The 21,124-nt window shown below is 43.3% G+C and overlaps 2 protein-coding genes across 6 annotated transcripts in view; one reads left to right on the top strand and one right to left on the bottom strand.

The window, feature by feature from the left end:
- CLIP4 (CAP-Gly domain containing linker protein family member 4) overlaps nucleotides 1-3,594 on the bottom strand; it is a 31,587-nt gene extending 27,993 nt beyond the window's left edge. For all 4 annotated transcript variants that reach the window (XM_014252974.2, XM_088053533.1, XM_014252975.2 and 1 more), the window contains exons 1-2: nucleotides 3,509-3,594; nucleotides 2,170-2,206 (exon numbers count right to left, since the gene is read on the bottom strand). The gene's annotated coding sequence lies outside the window, so the exon portion shown is untranslated. The remainder of the gene's footprint in view (nucleotides 1-2,169; nucleotides 2,207-3,508) is intronic.
- Nucleotides 3,595-10,069: 6,475 nt separating this feature from the next.
- On the top strand, nucleotides 10,070-20,462 carry PCARE (photoreceptor cilium actin regulator). Of its 2 annotated transcripts, none has more exons than XM_005523270.2 (2): nucleotides 10,070-13,961; nucleotides 17,629-20,462. In XM_005523270.2, the coding sequence occupies exons 1-2, from the start codon at nucleotides 10,225-10,227 to the stop codon at nucleotides 17,756-17,758; spliced, it is 3,867 nt and encodes a 1,288-aa protein (XP_005523327.2). In that variant the 5' UTR covers nucleotides 10,070-10,224; the 3' UTR covers nucleotides 17,759-20,462. The 2 variants fall into 2 exon arrangements, with proteins under 2 accessions (XP_005523327.2, XP_087909999.1); XM_088053873.1 differs by lacking the exon at nucleotides 17,629-20,462 and adding an exon at nucleotides 15,756-16,310.
- The last annotated feature ends 662 nt before the right edge of the window (nucleotides 20,463-21,124 follow it).

The raw sequence follows: 21,124 nt of genomic DNA, 5'->3' as shown, positions 1-21,124 counted from the left end.
TTATAGTGACAAAATTTAACCACCAGCCCAAGTTACATCCTAGTTATGGTTCACAGGTTAAGATCAGAGGATAGATGGCTACCACTTGTAAGACATTTTATCAGGCAAATTCATTAACAAATAACAAAAAAATCACTTTTCTTAAGAGAAACAGACATGATTGCACCATCAGAGGCTACATCTCTGTTGAAAAATTGAAATCCTGCATCTTGAATGATCATTATTAAACACTTGGGGTAAAAGCAACATTTCTACTAAACAACCTACATTTTTGTAGGTTGTTCAGTATTCTGGAGATTATATAATTCTGGAGATTACTATATAGTGCTCTTTTCTCAGGAATTTGTTTAGCCAGCCGGCTTGACAGAAAGACGTTGTGGAGCTTCAAGGAATGTTTGTTTTTATTATATTTAATTTATACCCAAGTAAATATGAAAAACTAAAAAAAAGACTTATTTTGGGTTTTGTATCTAACCCACAACAAGCTATATGCATAGATTCAGTCTGGTATTTCCCCAAATAAATCTGTCACAGTACTTGGGACCTCACAATCTACATGCTAATATAAAAGAAATTTTAGCAGTGCATTACAGATGCTAATCCTGAAGTAAATAAATTAAAGCCTCCTTTTCCTGCCCATCATACACAGTTCACCTTGTGCTCAAGTTGGAAATAAAAATCCATGTGAAAAATGCTCATTTTTCTCCCAACTAGTTCATTTCCTTAGTCTTATACAGCTGTACAAACTCCTGTTCTGGCATGAAGATCAAGGAGGAGGCCACTGGAAGGACATGACTATTTTTTCCCCACAGCATTATCAAATTGCATTGGCTTACATGTTCTTTCATTCAACAAGGCCAAAAATATCTCTAATTATTTCAATTAATATTTTCTTACAGTCAGGAAAAGTTAAGAGTTTACATTTCAATGGCTTAATAGCTGTCATAAAGATGACAACAGCTTTCTTGTGTGACAGACTAGAAAGTCCCTTAAGCTGCAAATACCTAATTAAATTGCTTTTGAAGTGCAACAGTGAAATAAATCTGCTACCATCTGATATTTCTTTAGAGGCTACGGCAAAATAAAACAAAGCTTTGTAACACACATGAATTCAGAAGTTTGTCACAGGCAGCACCTCAAAGCTCTCATTAAATGCACAAAGGAGTATATGAGTAAAGAAGACATATTAGCTGAGCCTCTTAAGCTAGAAAAAGACACAAAAGAAATTAAAAGCTTTTTGCACAGCCCTACGCTGAAGGAACAGAGGAAACACAGTGAAAAGTAGCCAGACCTGACAGAGCAGATGGCAGCAGGAAAAGGTGAGATTTTGTGAAGTAGGACAACGTAAGCTGTTGGAACTTGAAATCAACGGAGACGTTTCAAAATTAATACAAGAAAGAGTGTTCGTGGCACAGAGAAAAGCAGACCAAACACAACATAACCTGTGCAAGTAGCCAGGGCATCTTTTATTCTGCAGGACCAGAGACAAGAACACCATCTGTATTCTGCCAAAGCAAAGCAGGCAGGGAAACAACCCATGCTGTCAGGTAGGTGGCACAAGGACCCAGAGGCGACAATGCAGATGCTGACCCAACTCCATAAAGAATGAATTTATATGTCCACAGGAGTGCCAACACCTCCAGTGGAAGTGTGCACATCCTCACAGTGCAGGGTTTTCACCTGGCTCTAGAAATGTAGCACGTGACACTGCACTGAACCACACAATGTCAAGACAACACATTCTGCACCCACTGCCACCTCCAGAGGCTGCCAGCTCAGGTGAAAAAGCTTCCCAGCTAGCTAACATCACACACATACACCACCCCTGGAAAGGCAAAGGGAAAGGAAAAGGCTGGAAAGTATTTCAAAGGAAGTAAAAAGGCATCACCACACCATCCTCATGATGACTTCTGTTGTAAGCAATATCAAAACTGCCTGAGGTATTAACAATACCCAACACATACTTTCCACCAAGATTCATCTGGAAAGTCCTGGTGCAGTGGAATGGGAGGCCTTCCAAAAGAGCAGTAACTTTCCTGTATTAGTAAAAGAGCTTAAGAGCAGAAACTATTAGAGAAATTACATGAAAGAAAAGAGAATTTTTCTGTTCACAGCACTGCCAAACAACCACGGAGCACAGTTTAGCACAGCAGAGACTATCATACTTACTATTTGCCAGCCATATGTTCTTCCAACTGAATTATATCTGAAAACAAAAACACAGAAATATCAGGGAAAAAAAGTCAAAGACTCATCAGATGCACACACCCTTTTGTTGACAAAACTGAACAGCAACTACAGATTTCTTGATATCCACACATTACACAGGAATGCACGGTAGCTCTGCATATACACATAAAAAAAGTTCCATAACAGAGGACCCAACTTTTTCAGGTACTTTAGTTTGTAACTTGTGTTAAAGCACAAAGCTTTTCTGCAAGTGCTGTAAGAACTCACAAATGCTAAAGCACTTCAAGCCACAACATACAGTTGCTCTTGACTTTGATAGCTGAACCTGCCACAAATGTGATGCTATTTTTGACAACTATGTATAATGGACTCCTTATCATGTACTTAGATTTGCTCAAGAAAAATAAAGTTCAGAGAACAAGTTTCTTGCATATACACCGCCTGCCCACCCCAGAACACACAGCACGAGTGATAGACATGCTATACACATGTAGGTAAAACCATAATCTGGATGGTTTGCACGGCCCTCTTTCAACATGGCAGTGTTTTCACAGATTCACTGAATTGTCAGGGTTGGAAGGGACCTCTGGAAATCATCCAGTCCAACCCCTGCCAAGGCAGAGTCACCTGCAGCAGGTGACACAGGAACGTGTCCAGGTGGGGTTTGAATGTCTCCAGGGATGGAGAGTCCTTAACTTCCCTGGGCAGCTGTGCCAGTGCTCTGCCATCTTCAATGTAAAGAAATTCCTCCTCATGCTGAGGTGGAACTTCTTGTGTTTTAGTTTACAGACATTGCTCCTCGTCCTGACACTGGGCACCACTGAAAAGAGTCTGGCACCATCCCCTTGGCACTTTGAGATATTTACATGCATTAATAAGACTCCGTCTGCCTTCTCCGGACTACAAAGGCCCAGCTCCCACAGTCTCTCCTCATAAGAAAGATGCTCCAGTCCCGCACCTTTGTGACCTCCACCGGCCAAGCGCTTTGACAAGCTGGAAGTTCCAGGGAGCTCAGGTCCCGCACTCTCCAGGCAGATTCTCCCTGGCCACCTCCCCAGCTCCTCTCTCTCTCACGGGGAGGGACCAGAGCAGACCCTCCCGGAGCCGCGGTGACACCGCCCGGGCCGCGCCCGTCCCCCCTGCCCGTGTGCCGCAGCCGGGCGGGGGGGGCCAGGCCAGCCGCGGCCCGCCCGCTGCGCCGGTCCCTGCGCCGCCACGGCGGCCCCCACTACGCGCCGAGGGAGGATGGAGAGCGCCGGGAGAGCCCCGGGAAGCGCCGGGAGACCCCCGGGAAGCGGCAGCCCTGCCCCAGCCCTACCTGCTCTCGGCCGAGCGCAGCGCCCGCCGCCCGGGCCTCCCGCGCCAGCCCGCAGCACAGAGAGCCGAGCGAGGCTCAGGCCCCGCCCATCGCGGGTAAACCACGCCCCTTCCTACGCCTCCGGCCAATGGGCGGGCTCCGTCCCTCCGGCCACGCCCCCCGCGGCGGGAAGGGGCGCGGGGCGCGCGCACCTGCGGGATGCGGGGATGGGATCGGCGGTGGGAGCGGCCGCACAGCCTGGCATGGTTCAGCACTCGGTTCGGCTGTCGGGACTGCTGGTTGTCTCAGTAGCCAGGTGGAGGAACGAAAGGAGCGGCTCCCCATAAGGGTTTTCAAAGGATGCCCGTCCCATGGTGTAAAATCTAATGAGGAGTTAAATCCAAAGATTGGCGCTCTCCGGGAAACGCCTACGGTAATAAACCCAGCTTCGTATTTGAGCCCAGGCTGCATGAAGGGAATTTGACCTGGATAAAACCTCAGCCAAGTCCAGCTATATTTTTATGCTCTACGTGGGTCACTATTAAATAAACATAACTGGTGTTTACAGTCAGGTTTTCTGGTGGTGTTTTTCCAGTGATGATATTAAAAGGGATGGGGGCAGGACAAATAATAGTAATGGTAAGTAGAAATTTCCTCAAGTGAAGTGCTGGAAAGGTCAAGACTTGCAAATTCTCTCAGTTCCCAGAGACTCCAAAACTGAAAGAAGGAGAGAGCATTGAATTGCAGTTGTGAAAGTGAACGTGGTAACAGATGGCTACGAAAAAGGAAATTCTTCCACTTCTTAGAATGTTCCATACCATGGAAACGGCAAAGAAAAAAATGTTCCAGGAAAATGCAGGCCGCTATTTTGATCTCAAAGCTACTTAGGTTCAAACTCTATAAAAAGTCAATCATGAAAGCAAGATTAAGTGTGAGTTTTGTACTGGCAGTCGACGTTTGCCTTTTTTGAGATTCTTGGTGCTCTGGGCAAAGGAAATGTTTTATTGCTGATGCTGAATAACAGACTTTAGTGTAGAGCCTAGAATGGAATTATTAGCAGTTCTGGAGAAGACTAGAATTTAGGGGAACTTCAATGAAGACAAAGCACAAACACAAGGGGAAACAGTGTTAAGTAGTGATAAATGCAAAGTCCTGAGCTGAGGGAGGCTACCGATGACATCCTGGGATATTATCCTTGGAACTAGTCTTTGTTTCATATTTTCCTTTAATTTTTTTTTTTTTTTAAAAGAAACAAAAAACAGCAAACCAATGAGATTAAAAAAAGCAAAAAGGAAAGAATTGCTGTTAGAAAGGAATGAACTGGTATAAGAGTGAGGTATGGGGTCATTGTATGGAAGTGACTGAGGAACCGAACAATGCAAGACAGCTACACAAGGAGCATCATTACCAAAATGAAGCAATGGCACAAAAATCACTTACTTAGGATGTGTAAATGGAGAGTTGTGGCAGGGAAGTGAAGTGTTCATGCCAGCAGGTCTGGCCATCGCCTTGAGGGATCACATTTCGGTGTGAGCTGCCTTCTTCAGCGAGCAGCAATTAAATCCAGTGTGTCTAGAGAGAGTTTGTCAGCACAGCCAAGGAAAAGAGCAGTCTCTTTTAGGAGGTAACCAGAGCATGGCTTGTTTGATGCAGCAGAATGAAAGCGGAGAAAAAGGATGTAGTTGCCATCTGCCATAAACCACAGAAAATGGGGTGTGAATTCAAAGGTGGAGTTGAATATGAGGACAAAACTGTGATTATTTTTTATGCTAGATAATGAAAGCAAGGACCTAACAAAGCATCTCAGGTTCTAGAATGTCCTGATCAGGCCAGCAATGGCAGAACCCCAAACATCTTAGCTCAAAGTGAGTCCTGAGTGCTGCAGCTACAGAGGAGACTGGATGTCACTGCCAGACAAAACCCCTTGCCTGTCTGGACTTCCACCTCTGGACCCTGTAATGGAAATTTTCAAAGAATACATATTTAAACCACTTTCTGTAACTTAGCACATTGTCTTTTTCAGTCAGTCCTACAAGCCAGGATGTGAGTGAAAATAAAAAGCCTGTTCAGCCTATCCTGTCTGACTCATTTGGTGCTGCCATGGGCAGCAAGGCTGCTGAGCACCTGGAGAACTCAAAACAATGGGCTGCACCAGCTCTGGCCACCTTGGGAGGAAGACGGGAAAACAATGCTTGTGAGCAACAAGCCAGTTTCAACTGAAATATTATTTCAGTTTTTGTTTCTCCTTTGGGCAGAAATAGAGCATTACTAAGCTGTTCATCCTCACAGATTTACGTAGCAGAGGAAAGCAATCATTAAAATGGCTTAGGAAGACATTGCAGCTTCAAGTAGAGCTACTCTGGAGCAAGGCTTAGGGCAGCAGGGAGGCTCTGACAGTGAGTGTGCACACAAATTGTGGTTGGAGACACTCCCTGAGAGAAAGCCAGGAGGAGGAATCCTGTGTTTACCTCAGTTTTTAGGTAAGAGAGCTCATTGGGAAGTAGAAAAGGCGTAAGGCTAAATAGCTGCACTCTTTTCTATAGCATCTTGGGATATTTTTCTGGAATACAAATTCATGGACCTCACTTATAGATCCAAAATCAATACTATTGCCTTCCATTAGAAAGTGCTGAAGCCCTTGCCAACCAGTTAAACTGCCAGTCCCTCACCTGAAAGGAACTCACCTTGAAATTGCTCCACAACCACAAACCTGCTTTCACTCCTGTGAACTAATTAACAGTTGCCAAGGCCAGTGGAGCCCTTTCCTTTTTATTTTCTAGATTTGCATAGCTCTGGAAATCTATGCTTAAAACTTAAAGCTGTTTCACACTGTTCTTTGTCCTAACTCTTGTCTTTTGGCAGTCGCTGTCTTACGCACTGAACCCAGCAGTGAATGCCTTGGTTGGGGCAGATACCAAGCACCTAAAATACTGATGGAATGCCTAGCAAAGAGAAACTGTGACTAACTGACCAGAACACACATTCCAGAAATAACAGAGAAATGTAAATATATCTCACAAAACTCCTGCTGACACTAGTCATACAACTCTTCTTGACCCCTTTGGGTCACCTGAGTGTACCAATAGCCCTGTGCAGACAAATCCCCCCAAATTACTGTCTTTATTCTTCTACTTTATTTCTTCCTTCATCAATTCCTTTATAAAGTAATTTTGCTGGAGGGGGAAACCAGTTTTCTAGCTGTTTCCAACTTTTTTTCCTTTTCCTTCTGCTGTTTAAAAAATCCAGGTGTTTTTGCAAAACAGTTTTTTGAAAGCATTGGGGTCACATTTATTGCCTCATGCAATCAGACTGAACCACTTCACTCAGAAGTTAGAATAATAAAAAAATGAAAAAAAAAAATTTAAAAAGCCAATTCTGAGTTTATCACTGGCCCAGAATCAAGAGGAATTTTGTTTTTCACTTGCATCATCACCACTAGTAAAGGCTCTGTATAGACTCACTGATTCTATTCAATTATTTGCAACTACATTTCCTTCAAACCATGGTATTTCTATTCTTTACCATTGTCAATAGATCTCCACAGGGGAAACAAAATGAAGCTTCACATGTATCTCTGCTAGTGATTTCAGAAAGGAGAGAACCTACTCTCTATCCCAAATTAGTGTCAGCTCTGCAGGAAAAGCTGGAAAAAAAGAGACTATTTATTATTTACTTAATGCTATCTAGGCCAACAATATGAACAGCTCCCAGGTCATATTCAACTTGTTCACACAAAAGAAGAAAACAGGGCATTTCTTTGAGAGTAAAATAACTCTTTAAAATTGTTGTTATCACTCAAGTTCTCCATAATTCCTCAGTGAGCTGTCTTCCACAAATACGAACCTTAGATTTTTAAGACTTGGCATAATCATTCATGTGCATTGCCTATTTTATCCTCTCTTCTGTTTTATGATCATGAGATAAAGTATTTTCCTTATAATTTTTCATGATGTAAAGCATTGGGATTTTTCTGAAGTGCCTCAGAAGTACAAAGGAATATATACCTACTTGGTAATAAGAGTATTGGTAAGAAAAATACAGCTACATGAGTGTTTGGAAACGGGCACATCAAAGATCTCACAGAAGCTAATAAAATAGTCATATTGCGTATACACGCAGACAGCAATGAAAGCTAGGATAAAACAGAGTCCTTGTTAAAACACATTTTATATGAGTCTGGATCTAGTGATAAATAAATAATAAAATGTGTATTGGTTTACTATTAGTATTTAAAATAACGAATGACTGCATAATTCATAATCATGAACCAGGATTTTGTATTTTTAACAGTACATTTATTTCCTGTAAGAGGTTAATGCATGGTGTGAAAATAAGCAGAACAAAAATTCGAACAAAAGTAACATGACCGATCAAAGGCAAAGGGAAGAAAAAGAACTTCCTAAATATGATGACCAACTCACAAAGAGTTAATTGTTCAAATTCCCAGTGTGAACAATGTTGTTGGAGCTGCTTTTTGGAAAAAAGACACCAGAGATTTCATAGCACAAATACTTGGGGGGTACATAGAGACGTCTCTCAAGTCTGTAAGCAGAAGAGGGGTATCTATTTGCTTGTTCTCCTGCATTTTCCTAGACTGAGGAGGACTACAGCATCCTGACCATTAGCATCACCAGGATGAATCAGCTGCCTCAATCTGCTCCACTTCTCCACTTTGAACACCTCAGATACATGCCTGAAATGGAATACAAAAAGTGTTGGGACAGTTCTGTAGAAAACACATTGTGGTGAGACACTGAAGCAGCCAGAGCCTGAGCTAAATGACTGGCCAGAAGCAGAGCCAGGAGGTTATTACCTGATGCTTCCCAGAAAAGCCTTGTGGGAAATTACTCTGTCATCATGAATATTAAGTATGTGTTCCTGAAAAATGATTTTGGAGAAAGCACATGGAGTTTGAAAAATCATCCTGGGAATCACTGTAGCGCCTTCTTCCCTGTAAAACAAGGTAATTTTGCTGTCTCTGCTGAAAAGATAAAAAGATTTGAACAATAGGGCTACAGAGAATAACAACTTCCCACGCAGATTGCAGTCCAGCCCTGAGGAATCAATCATGTAAGAAGTTACTTAAAGTCTGAGAATGTTTCATAGGCTTGGCAGCACGTAAAGATTTTTGGGAATTGGGCAAGATACACATGACCACGCAGGTGGAAATTGCTAGAGAGGAGCTGTAGGCTTCTAGTCAGCTTTGGAGTTGGCCACTGTTTTCTGGAACCCCCACAACACAGAGCAAGGGCCACTTTCAGTATAAAAGTTGTGTCTGGAAATTAAAAATCAAATCCATTTAGGCCAGTCTGACTAGTGAAGAGGGAAGCTGGGAGTAGTTGCCATCCACATGCCAACTTTCATAATAAATAAATATGTGGAAAAGACAAGTATCTTCTGCCTCATCCAATTCCTATTTTGGCTTTCCTAGTTTCTCTTTCAGAGTAGTATTATACCATCCTGACCTTAGAAGTGATTCAAACAACAGATTTTTATTTCCCTTCCCTTTTCTGTTTCAGATATGGGTCTATATTTTTTTAAATTTATTAGTTTGGTTTTTTTTCCTTAGAGTTTTAGCCCACAAACCCTTGAATTTAAGAGAACTAAACCCTGGCAAATGAAAAAGAAATTAAGGTAAGCAAGTCACTTTTGTGAAGTCAGATTTTATCTCAAGATACTCAGACAACGGAAAAAAATTAACTTTCATTTAACTTTTAATTTGAATTTGAAAATAAACATCCACTAGATGTTTTGATGTTGGATAAACATCCACTAAATGTTGGATCCACTAGATTCAGATGCTGTCCTAACAAGATATGCAAAACTTATTTTACTGAATCACTTAATTCAAATACTGTTGTTGTGCAGTTAGGATTATCAGGTTGGGAAACTATCTAGAAGGGAAAAAAAATAATTTTCGAGACTGATCACCTGAGAGGAAGGAAAAAAAACCAAAATCTTTTTTGGAAGTCTTAGAAGGAAAAAGCTTGTCATGAGCAGCTTGTCACCTGCAAGTAGGGGAAAATTTTGAAGACTCTCAAGGCAGAAGTCTTAACAAGCATTTCTGGCCCATTTGATTTCCTGTCTTTTTCTCTCCAGCGGGTACATCCATGGTCAAGGTCACCTTTCTCATAGTTAAGGAGTATCTAATGATGCCTGCATGCCATGTTCAAATAGTCTCCCTCCAAAAAGGCTTCAAATACAGCCTCTTCCTTTGGATCTCTCCATTCAATTGCATGTTATGTTTTTGCAACAAGGGAAAAAAGCAGGGACAGGTACCAAGTCCTTCTGCCCCCAAATATGCAGAAAAAAAATCTGCCTTTATAAATACAACACTATTGCTGACTGGCTGGAGCCTGCTTACCCTAATGAGCTTAAAATCTTATTTGCAGAGGACATCTGTCACGGCAGAAATGAGGTACGCAAGTGATTTTAATCCATTAGCTCTAAATCCAGCCGAGCTCACTCTCACACTCTTCTTTTTGAATCAAAGAAGAAAACCCAAGTGGGAATGTACAATGGAACAGGGAACAACTTCAACAGCAGATCCTATGCAATAAGCACATGGGATTTTAAGACGAACAGCAAAGGAAACTGACAACAAAACTGGGATCATGCTGGAAAACTCCTGAGAAACAGGCCAGTCCACAGCTCAGGATGACACAGTGAGTTTGATTTTTACTTGTGTTTTCCCTAGTTCTTCTGGATTTTTGATCAAAAATAAAGACGAAGAAAAGATGGGCTGCACACCTTCTCACAGTGAGACTGCTGATACTGCTGCAAGAAGTGGTCTTAAGTCTTTGAATAAACCCAAAAGTGTTTTGCCTATTGATTCAAGAGATAAAGGAATCCCTCTGCTGGTTAAAGGTTCATCTTGCTACAATATTGATGAGTATGGGATTCATAGGAAGGACTACCTGGAAGAAGAGGAGGAGGAGGATAGACTGTCAGAGCTGGACAAAAATGATAATTTGCAGTTATTTTCCAAGGCTCATTCAGATTCTCAGATTTCCAGGGAAGAGCAGAAAATTGAGAGGACAGCCACAGATGCTGAAGCTGTTATGTCTGAACTGATTGAGTCTCAAAAGCACATCACCGAGTCCATAGAGATCAGAAAGCAAACCTCCTGCGAATCAGAAGCATCGGCTTTCATCTGGGATGACAAGAATGAAAGCAATGCAAAGCAAATCCCAAAGAAAGGAAAGAAGAAGAAAACCCATAAGCTGGCAAAGCAAGGTCAGCCCAACAAAAGTAAGGAAAAGTCCATTCTGGCCCTGTCTGAGACAGAGGAGAAGGTGGACTTCCCAGAACTGCTCGTCAAGGCTCACCAGAGTGCGTACGCCTACTTACATCCCAACCTCTCCAAGTATGAAACTATTCTGCACATGGCCAACCAGGCCACCCAAACTCAGCTCTTCCTACAGCAGATGATCAGCTTCCTTGTGCTTCGCTTTGATGAAATCAACCAGCTCTTGGAGGAAATTGCCAATGATGGGGAAAATCTTCTCAAAGATGTAGGTGGGAATCTGGCATGGCCAGCAGAAAAGGACAATTTGAAGGAGCACCCTGATCTTCTGCAGCAGCTGCTGCAATATACAGTCAACAAAATGCAGGTGGTGAGTGGGATGCTGGCCTCCCTCACATCCAACGCCCTGCAGGAGACGTGCAGCTACCTACAGTCTGCTGCAAGCAACTTGGAAGGCAAACTGAAAGCAAAGCAAAGCTTCGATGAGCACCTGCTACGGACAGTAAAGCTGCTCGAAGCCTCAACTGTGGGACCCTCTAAGTCCCACGGTGATGACAGGACTCTCTGTTCTGAGGACAGTGGCATTGGTGTGGACAACGAATCCCTCAAAGAGTTCAGTGCTCTGGGCCAGCATGGAGGACATCCAAGTGATTCCTGTGCGCACAGACATCCATCCCGAAAGCATGCCGGAGCAGCAGAGCGTGTGAAAGGTGGGACAGCATCAGTGGGCACAGCTGCATCTCGTGGCTGTGCTCTTGAAAGGCGTTTTAAAGACGTGTTTCATTCGTCCGTGCAAAGTAGGGAAGCGACTTCTTGTCAGGGTGGAGTAGCAGAAGGCACTTCTACCATGCCCCAATATGCAAACTTGAGCAAAAGCCATTCCTACAACTCCTTGCAGTCTGATTCTACTCAGGAAGGTGAACATTTCAAAATCTGCGAATCAACAGATTTTCCTTCTGATGAGGATGAGGATGATGACGATGAAGAAGAGAGCACGCTGGGGGAGGATGACGACAGCACAAGTTTATCAGAAATGGGGAAGGATGCTCTGCCAAGGTCCCTGTCTTCACCTGCACTCACTGATAACATTCAAAGGCAGTCCATCAAAAGGACAGAGAATGCAGACACAGAAGAAATCATTTTGAAGATGAAAGATGCCATCAGTGAAAAAATCAAGTTTGTCCCAGCTAAATCCAGGCATAGAGAATGGATAGAGGATGAGAGTGGAAGAGCAGTCCTTGCAAAAAGGCCCAGTACGGCAACAGGCAGACAGAGAAGGTTTGGGAAACAGCGACGCTCCAGGTCAGAGGAGTCCCTCAGAAGCCAGGCAGAGGACCCAACACTTCTAGAGCTTCAGAGGACTCAAAAGGAGCTCAGCAAAAGGCTGGAAATGTTGTATGGAAAGGATATAGCTAACAACCTGGAGCTTTGGAAATCAAGAATAGCACCTTCTTTGCAGGATGAGCAAATTACATCTAGGTCCTCCCGCAAGCTGAAGGCAGGCCTCTCAAAGAATTTCAGCATCCTGCCTAACCAGGATAAAGTCCCTTTGTTCACATCTGATCAAAATCCTGTCCTTCCACTGAATGACAAGAGGGTCAGGAAGCCTGTAAGAGCTACTGTGCCTACCCAGGAGACATCAGGAGGCAAAGAAAATGAGCCTCCTGGAGCACAAATGTGGAGTGGCAGCAGCTGTACTCCCCGGCAGTCTGTCAAAAAATTGATTGAAACCTTCAGTCCTACTGATGATCTTGCAAAAGCTACACCTCTAAGATCCTTAGGACCAATAAAGTGCATCCGAAAATTTGGACTTCCAGCCATGCCACCCACCACTCCCTTTCAGAGAAGCCTGGCACCTTTAAATCTCAAGCATCGTATTTCACCAGTAGAAGACACAAACACCAATGATGTTTCTTCTAGCTTTCCAAATGCCTTTCTTCCTGCACCACCTGCAGAATTAAGCAAGAAGGACACAAAGGAAGAGCCTGATGAAGACACAGAGAACCTGCCACCACCACCACCTGAAATGTTAATGGACACTTCTTCTGAAAATTTATCCGAGCCTGAAGATACTGCAAGAATAGAAGGAAATTCTTCAGAAGATGCCAAAAAGACCACCAAACCAGAATTGCATGCTGCTAAGAGATCACAAGTTTCCCCAAAAATGAAAGCCTCCCTTCAGTCCATCGACTTACTGCCAAGCAAAAATATCAGCAGCCCCAGTGCTGTGACTAATAAAGGTCTAAGGAATACCAGGCCAGGGGATGAGAAACTTCACAGGTACTCTCTGGAGCTGAACCCTACCAGCGTGCACATCCCTAGTCAGGAGGAGATATTAGCAACCCAGAGGAAAGAGGCTGCGGATTTATACAAGCAAACCCATAAAATTATTCCTCTTCGAAATCCCAGTGGGGTTTCAGACCCACACAGCAACAGCTCAGAGAGCAAGGGGCCCAACCCACCTGGGCATTCAGTGCCATGTCAGAAGCACGGCTCTCCTGATCCGCTCCGGAGCAATGAAAAAGGCTCACTGTTTGCCAGGAGGGTCTCCCCAACAAGAACTCCTCCTTCTTCACCAACTGAGAAGCGGCTTTTCAGTCCCCCAGTGCATCACAGACATTCTCTGCAGGCTTTTAGCAACACACAGCCAAGCTCACCCACCATGCAGAGGAAACCCAGTCCCCCCTCTAGCCCCAGGATGCCCAGCCCACCTTTGCAGAAGAAGCTGCCCTCTCCGCCACCACAGCGAAAACCACTCAGCCCTCCTGTGGGGCACAAGCAAAGCTCACCAGCAGCCCAGCGGCTGGTGGGCTCCCCCACTCCATTCCCCACCACCCCCTCCCCACCAGCCTCCCCATCTCGCTCCTACAAGGGACCAAGAGCTGGGCTGGATGCTGGGGAAGAGCACCAGCTCTCCTCCTCCAAGAGAGGCAGCAATGTCCGTTCCATATTTTGCCCAGCCACCTCTTCCTTATTCGAAGCTAGACCTCCAGTGGTACCCAGCAAATGCACTGCTGAGGTGACCAGCCAGCCTGAAGCTGCATCACATTCCCAAAAGGGCAGTCTGCTGTTCCGGCAGCCCGGAGACCGGACCAGGAAGCTGTCCCTGAGCACCACCAATCCTCAGCCGTTCGTCAGGAGAAGTTTCTCTGACCGCCGACCAGGGGTCCAGCCTCATCTTCCAGCTCCTCTAACAGCTGGCAGTGAACCCGCACTTAACCAAGCAAGGTAAGGAACTTCATGCCAGAAAAGCGGACCTATAGTGCCGTGTTGGCTTTCTAAACTTCTGATTTAATGTTGTTGAGAGGTTTCCCAGAAAAGTGCCCTGCCTAAAGATAGCACTGTATGATCACTGTCGGTCCCTTCCAACTGAAATAATCTGTTCTGTTTTCTTGCCTCAGATTTCAGTAGACTACCAGTCTGAACAAAAGGAAGAGTTAACTTTCCGTGGCTTGCTCAAGCCTTACCCTTACACAAAAGCTGTAACAGGCACCCTGGGGAAAACTCAGTATTGGTTTCATGGCACAGAACTCCCCTTATTTCTGTGGGGACTAATGGCATCCACTTTCAATTCTTAGAAGCTTTGAAGTAGCCCTCAGGTTATAAACATAAATATTTATGAGAAGATAGTCTTGAGCCAAGAGGAGGGGTGTTGTTCTATTATCAGCTTCTAATTCAGTATAAATTGTTCATCTGAAAGCTGTGGGAGAATGTTTCAAGTCAGCTGCCAAGAATGAGAGACAGATAGTATGTAGGCAAGGATCTGTGTGGCCATAATTATAGACTGGAATTTTGAGCTTCCTGTGCACACTCTCAGACCTAGGTGCTGATGTCAAGTCTGCTAGGTCCAAGCCCAGTTTTCAAAGAGGAAAAGCATCCTATGGCTACTGGAGAGTCCTTGCTCTGAAAAAAAAATCGAAACATCAACACATGCCAGTTCCATGTTTGCAAAAAGTGGTGGCCTCTTATTAAAAAAATGGGCTTAGTTTTAAATTTTGTCTATCACCTAAGAAAAAAAAAAATCATAAAACCAGCCAGGAAATAGAAGTGAGGATTTGGGAATACTCAAAGATGTGTAACAGCCTGGAAGTACAGTGTTGTTATTCTAGTTTCTTAGCATCTTAGCATGTGTAAGTCAATTAAGCTTTAAGCTTCTCCAGTGACCTTTCCACACATGAGCAGTATTTATTTTTGCTCTTGCCCCAGAAGAGCTGCAGTCACATGACTCATTCCCATGAGGAGGGATAGGGATTGCAAGGTCAACCCCAGCAGGATGAAATGGCACTCGTAGGTGCACAAGCACGCAGGGCATTGTGAGCACAGGAATTGTTATGGGCACTGAAGACAGATGTCCAGGCATTTCTAGCCCAAAGACAGAATAAGGACTGAGTATCCCATGCTGGCAGTAGAGGAACACGTTGAACAAAACATGTAAAAAACACTGGGAAATGAAAACCATTTTGCATTCCCAGTTCTAATATTGCATTGTAGTCTGACATTTGAATATTTCCTAAAATTTCTGTGCAGTGTTGCTGGGTTTTCTGGATTTTTATGTCCTGTGTGAAGTTAGCTTTGTCTACTCTGGTGCCTTCCAGCAGAAATAAATGTTTTCAAAAGAGATTTTATGTAAAACCTTACAAGACAAAAGCCCCAGCAGTTTTATGGATGCATTTTAAAATCAGTCTATTATAAATTGCTAGCTAATTTATACTTCAATGGGATGTATTATCTTTCTATCATAGTCTGTCAGACTATAGTGAGTAATATAAAAAAAACTGTAAATAAAATCATCACTTTCATGAAAAAAGTCATATATTCTAGCATCATGATCTACAAGTATTTTGGAAGAACGAAATATATCCTGGCTCAACTTCAGCTTATCATTTATCCCAGTGAACATCACCAGTAGTACTAGTCAGTTATGCCAAATTTATATCAACATAAGCAAAAGGCAAATTTAGGCCATTAATTACCACACACACTGATTTAAGATGCAATACACAACTATGTGTTTTCTTACAGCCAAAATAAACTGCCTGGAGTATATTTTATGGACCTTGCACTGAATGGCCTAAAATGAACACCGCAGCCAATGTGCCAATGAGCAGAGAAGGACCAAAAAGCTCTGAGAGCTCTTCACATCACTGCAGGTCCTCTCCTCCTCCTCAGGACTGGGATGGGTGCCACAGCTGTGAGCACCACATCACCCTGTGCAGATGCTGAGCCCCACACTTTTAGCAGGTGCCCTAATAGACAAAGCACCACACTCTGATCCATCTATCTCCCCCAAGTTCATTAAACAGCCAGGACTTTCTTTGCTTTGTAATTCATCCAGCTGACAGAGGAAAATCTCTAAATGTCTAAACCTAAACCTCCTCATTCCAGCGATGTTTGCATCAGGTCTCAAATTCACAAGCCATTATCACACAGCTGTCAGTCTCCTTTCCTTCATTCTGTCCCTTGCTTTGCTGCTTCTTTCCAAATATAACAATGCCTTTTTTTGGCCTGTGTGGTGTTTTCCTGTGTTATTTTTCTGTGTTATTAGCAGCTTCATTAGTAGAAGGGAGAGGACACCGAGTCAAACCTGAGACACTATCTTTTATAGGTAAAACATTCTGAAGGCCAGTGAGTTATCCAGTTTCTCCCATGCTCACAAACTCAGGGATGTAAGAGATACATCCCCCCACTTTTCCCATACCAAATTAAAACATCCGCTTGCTGAGAAGTGGGTTGCCAAAGATAATCTGGCAAAGCTTGTACAAGCAAAAAGAGGCAGCTGAGTTGCCTCTCCCACACACCCCCTTTTAACAGAGACACACACTAAAAAGAGGCAACTTCCATCTTGTTTTGCACGCTGGCATTGATGGGCATTAAATGTCAGCATTGGGCACAGATTCGTGTGTCACCTGCACACTCATTGCTCCCCTGGAAGGCAAAACCCACTCTTTTTTCCAAGCATGTCTTCTGCCCATCCCATGTTGTAAGGAGTATCAGGACTTAAAACATTAGTAGCCCTAACTAGGGCTGGAGCTGGAGCTTTTGCATTTAGTCTTAGGGTACCTGACAAGAACTTCAGTTCTCAAGTCAGTTCAGCTGGTTCCTATTTGAACAGCCCGTGCTTGGATAGACTGAGATAACTTGGCTGGTTTCTAAGACTGGTCATTTGACAGCAATCAGCACTGTATGGCATTTCAGTAAGGCACAACATGTACAGTTGGTCTGCTCATAGAAATTCTGTTAATCTGTAACACAGTTTCTGTGTATGCACCTTAACAAAATAATATTTCATTTGAGAGACTTCCTCTTCCAAGTGGTAGAGCAGAGAGAGAAGATAAAATGCTATGTCTTTAACATACTGTTCAATGAGCAGTTGAGAATGGATCAAAGCAAGTAGCCCAAATAAGCCCTCCTGCAACCTCAAGAAGACCATTTACACTTTCTGTGTCTAAGTGGTCCTGTCACCAGAGTGAGAGTAGAAGATTTATAATGCCAGAATTCCCCTCCCACAGTCATGCTGGTGTGCTCAGAGATCACTGTTACCAGGCTAAGCAGATGCACATCAGAGGCAAGACCTTTCCTTTCCTTCAGCAGTCTGAAACAAAACTTTTCACTCAAATCTTCCCCTATCTGCAAGGAAACCCAGTCTCACACTGATCCTCTGTTAAACATACAAAATGTTTTCTGCCCAAGAGAGGTCTAGGAGGGAAGAGTACAGTGCATTTAGCATGACAAGAGTAAAATCTGGATGGTGCACATAAGGAGCGTGTGTTCAGGAGGTGGCAGGGAATGACGGGTTATCGTGCAGCATTTGTGCTTTGTGGGTTAACGTGGTCTAATCAGTGCTGTTTTAAAAAGTCACTATTCATTAGCCTCTTAAGCATCTTTCCTTCTGCAGCTTGGAGAAGAGCCTTAGAAAAGCAGGTGGCTCTTGGAGCAGCTCTGGCGTTCCTGAAAACAAAGAGTCCAACAGATCTGCATCCCACCCCGAGCTCTATGTCGTGGGCCAGGGGCTGCAGAGAGACTGACAGCAGAAGCACCCCCAGAGCCACAAGAAAGGCCAGAGGCCCTGGAGGGAGGAAACAGCCTTACCCAAGTCTCCAAAACACAGCTTCACCTTCTCTTGCAAGGAAACTATATGATGGCGTTGCATCAAAAACCCCAAACTGGGCTCCACAATCCAATGAAATACCCGCCGGCTTCTTCTCCTTTCATTCCATGGTTTTGCTCAGAGATGTGCATGGAGCAAACAAAACACTTTGTTGCTGGGTGAGTCTGAGGCAAATTTGGTAGATGAAGACGGGACCTATAGCCAAGTCCTTTTTTCCCCAGTTTAGACAAGAGTTTAAAAAGCTAACACAAATTATCATTATTCAGCTTGTTATTTATTCAGTAGGCATCACAGTCTATGTAAAAAGGGCTGCTGTGACTTTTCTAGGAGGGAGGTAAAACCCTGAACCAATTGAGTGTTACTGCAACTAAACATCCGTGGCTTCATCAAAGCCACATTTTTACTAGGTGTTTATCAACATGCAGGGAGAGAATAGTGTCATATACAAGTTAAAGCAACCCCTTTTGAAGGAAAAAAATTAGGGATCTTACTTCCTCAAAAAAGCCTTTGATCTTCTAAATCACCTTTGATTACCAGATAATCTCATCACTTCTAGTTTCCAGGGTACAAGGCTTAATCCTGATTAGAGTAGTTTTGCAATAGCCCAACCAAACAACATTATAAATCACAAGGCATCTAAGGACGCATTTGGAGGTTTTGTTTGGGTTTCTTCTTTTTCTTTTTCTTTTTGTAAAAGAAAAAAATGCCACCATAGACAATCCTGTTCTCCCTGAAAAAGTTTGTTTTGATTTTTTTTTTCTGATTTATGCAGTTTGAGAGTATTTATTGCAATTTCACTGGATAGTCTAAACAGATTCTTGTTAATAAAAACACAAGTTATTTACAGTGAATTAATCCTAAGCTTTTACAGCATTCACTGGAATAAGGTCTCATAAATTACTGGATCTTCCTCACCTAACATATATCATCATGGCTAAGATGCAACTTTTAATTAATGTAGTTTAATTACATTTGACATGTTTTCATCTACAACTTTAGTACAGAATAAGATTCATTTAAAAAAAAAAGAAAAAACAATAAAAAAAAACCAAAGCCATTTGTATCATACTTTGTTAGGAATAGTTTAAATTTTTCCTACAGTTTTCATCAAGGTGGTGTCTGGAAACTTCACCTTCACACAGCATTTTTACCTTTCCTGCCCACCTGCATGATGGGGGAACAGAGCTTCACCCTCTCCAGTACAAGGGTTTCTCTCTGGATACTGAATTCCTGAGCTTTAGTCCCGTGCCTTAACCACAAGCATCTTTCACCAAGTACAGCATCATTTTGCACCAGAGGAAACCTTAATTATTATGTTTAAAGTGTGGGTTTGAATACAGAGAAGCAGCTCGCAGTGAATAGATACTTTAGATGGTCAGGGATTTGTGAGCTTAAAGAGGCCAAGCAGCCATACCCATACAGACATCAACCAAACCCCTGTGTAATCATAAAGGCAGATGCACCATCCCCTGTCAAGCTGGAAAATCACCAGGGGGATACAGAAAACTCACCAGTAGTGAGCTGTAACTCTGCAAGTTAGTCCTCACCCTCATCAGAAATGCAATCCTCTCCCCCCTGGGTAAGAATACAGATGCATTTTTGCATGCATGCATTTTGGGTTGGTTTTTTCTGCTGGCAGTAACCCCTCCTGAATAGAAGCAAACCAGAAACGTGACAGCAGGAAATTGGCACTTTGCATGCCTAAATGCAGCTTTGCAGAGGAAAACAGAGCAGAGTGGGAGGACAGCTTCTCCTCAGCAACTACAATCAGTTCAACTCTTTCTGGCTTCATGCTGGAACTTCTCAGCACCCCTGATGGGGAATAAAAGAAAGTATTTCTTTACATCCCTCAAGCAGCAGATTCTGCTACAGCAGCACATGGGGAAACACTTGAGCAGTCAAGCTGGAAACCTCCTCCCATGTGTGCTCTCTGGACATGGAGTCAGCCAACGCATCTTTGCCCAAAGCCAGGCTCCCTTGGAGATGTGCACATGAGCTGGCATCCTAGCACCTCATCCCTCCCGGCTCTGACTGAGGCTCTGGTCATCAGGAGGCTCCTGGCAAACACAGTCCCACCTAAAGACTGTAGCTGCTGAAGGATTCTGATGCTGCCCAAAGGATGCTGCAGCAATCTGCTCATTCATTGTATGCAAGACACAGCTTCTGGGGGAGACATCTGCAAGTTTGTAACATGAACTCATGATTACATGTCATTAAGAAATTCTCTTTAGTCCAGTAATGTACAGGACTCTTACAAAAAATATGTTTACCTTTGATTTGTATTGCAAGCATGAAGTTGAGAGTAACTCTAGTATTCAGGAAATGATAGTTTGCCTCACCATTTTTTTTTAAAAAAATAATTTTTTAACAGGTTTTTTAGTCAACAGTTCAGTTTTTCACAAATACGACATTTCTGGAACACATCTGTTTTATAAGACCAGGCTCAACTTTAACATTTATTTTTTACTGATGTAAATAAAGCAGAGGTTTTGTATACAAGGTATGAGTTTGATCTCCCATATTCTGTATGCAACCAGTTTCAATCTTAGCCCAATGGTATACTATTGATGTATTCCTTAGTGCACTAACTAGTGCCCTGAACTATAAAAAGTCCATTTGCTTCCTCTTCCCCCACCCCAGAACAAGCTTGTCTTGTTTTGTGTTTCGCTGGTACATCAATTAACTTAAATTGCATTTCCATTCAGCAAATAATGTCTTTTTTTAGGCTACAAGATCCAGCCTGGGCACTGACAGACCAGAGCATAGGTCAGCTGCACTTTCACCTCTCCCCTGCCCTGATTTAAGCCTGAGCTACTTGGCAGTCTTGTATGCAGTTCAGTTGAGTTGCTGTGTAAAATCACAGCTAACTCAGGGGGCAGTGGCTTGGTCCTAAGGGTAAAAATCGGATTGTACTCGCTGCAGTGGAGTCAGATTGCAGAGGGATTGAGCACAGAGTGAAGCAGGATCAGGTTTCCAGCCAGGGCTTCTTCATAGCTGTGAAAAGAGCAGACAACAAACAGCTCTGTGCTGCACTTGATCTGTAGACCTTTAAAAAGTTGGCAGCTGCCCTTGTTTCCAATGACGCTGCTCAAATCTCAGACCCTTAAGGGGGTTGTCATTTCATTCCCTTGGCATCTGAGATGACTAGGACACTAAGGCACTACTCACACTCCAGTTTCTTTTTTCTGACTTCAAGAACTACCTCAGATAGCCTGGAGAAGAAAAGACTGAGGGGAGACCTCATTTTCTCATTTCTCACCCACAGCCTTTTTTGGATGAAAAA

Source organism: Pseudopodoces humilis, chromosome 3 (genome assembly GCF_049639895.1).
Source record: "Pseudopodoces humilis isolate 2021_Gansu_Grassland_sample_001 chromosome 3, ASM4963989v1, whole genome shotgun sequence".
NCBI lineage: Eukaryota > Metazoa > Chordata > Aves > Passeriformes > Paridae > Pseudopodoces > Pseudopodoces humilis.
Note: the sequence above shows the minus strand (reverse complement) of the source record. Positions and strands in the feature narration are given on the sequence as shown.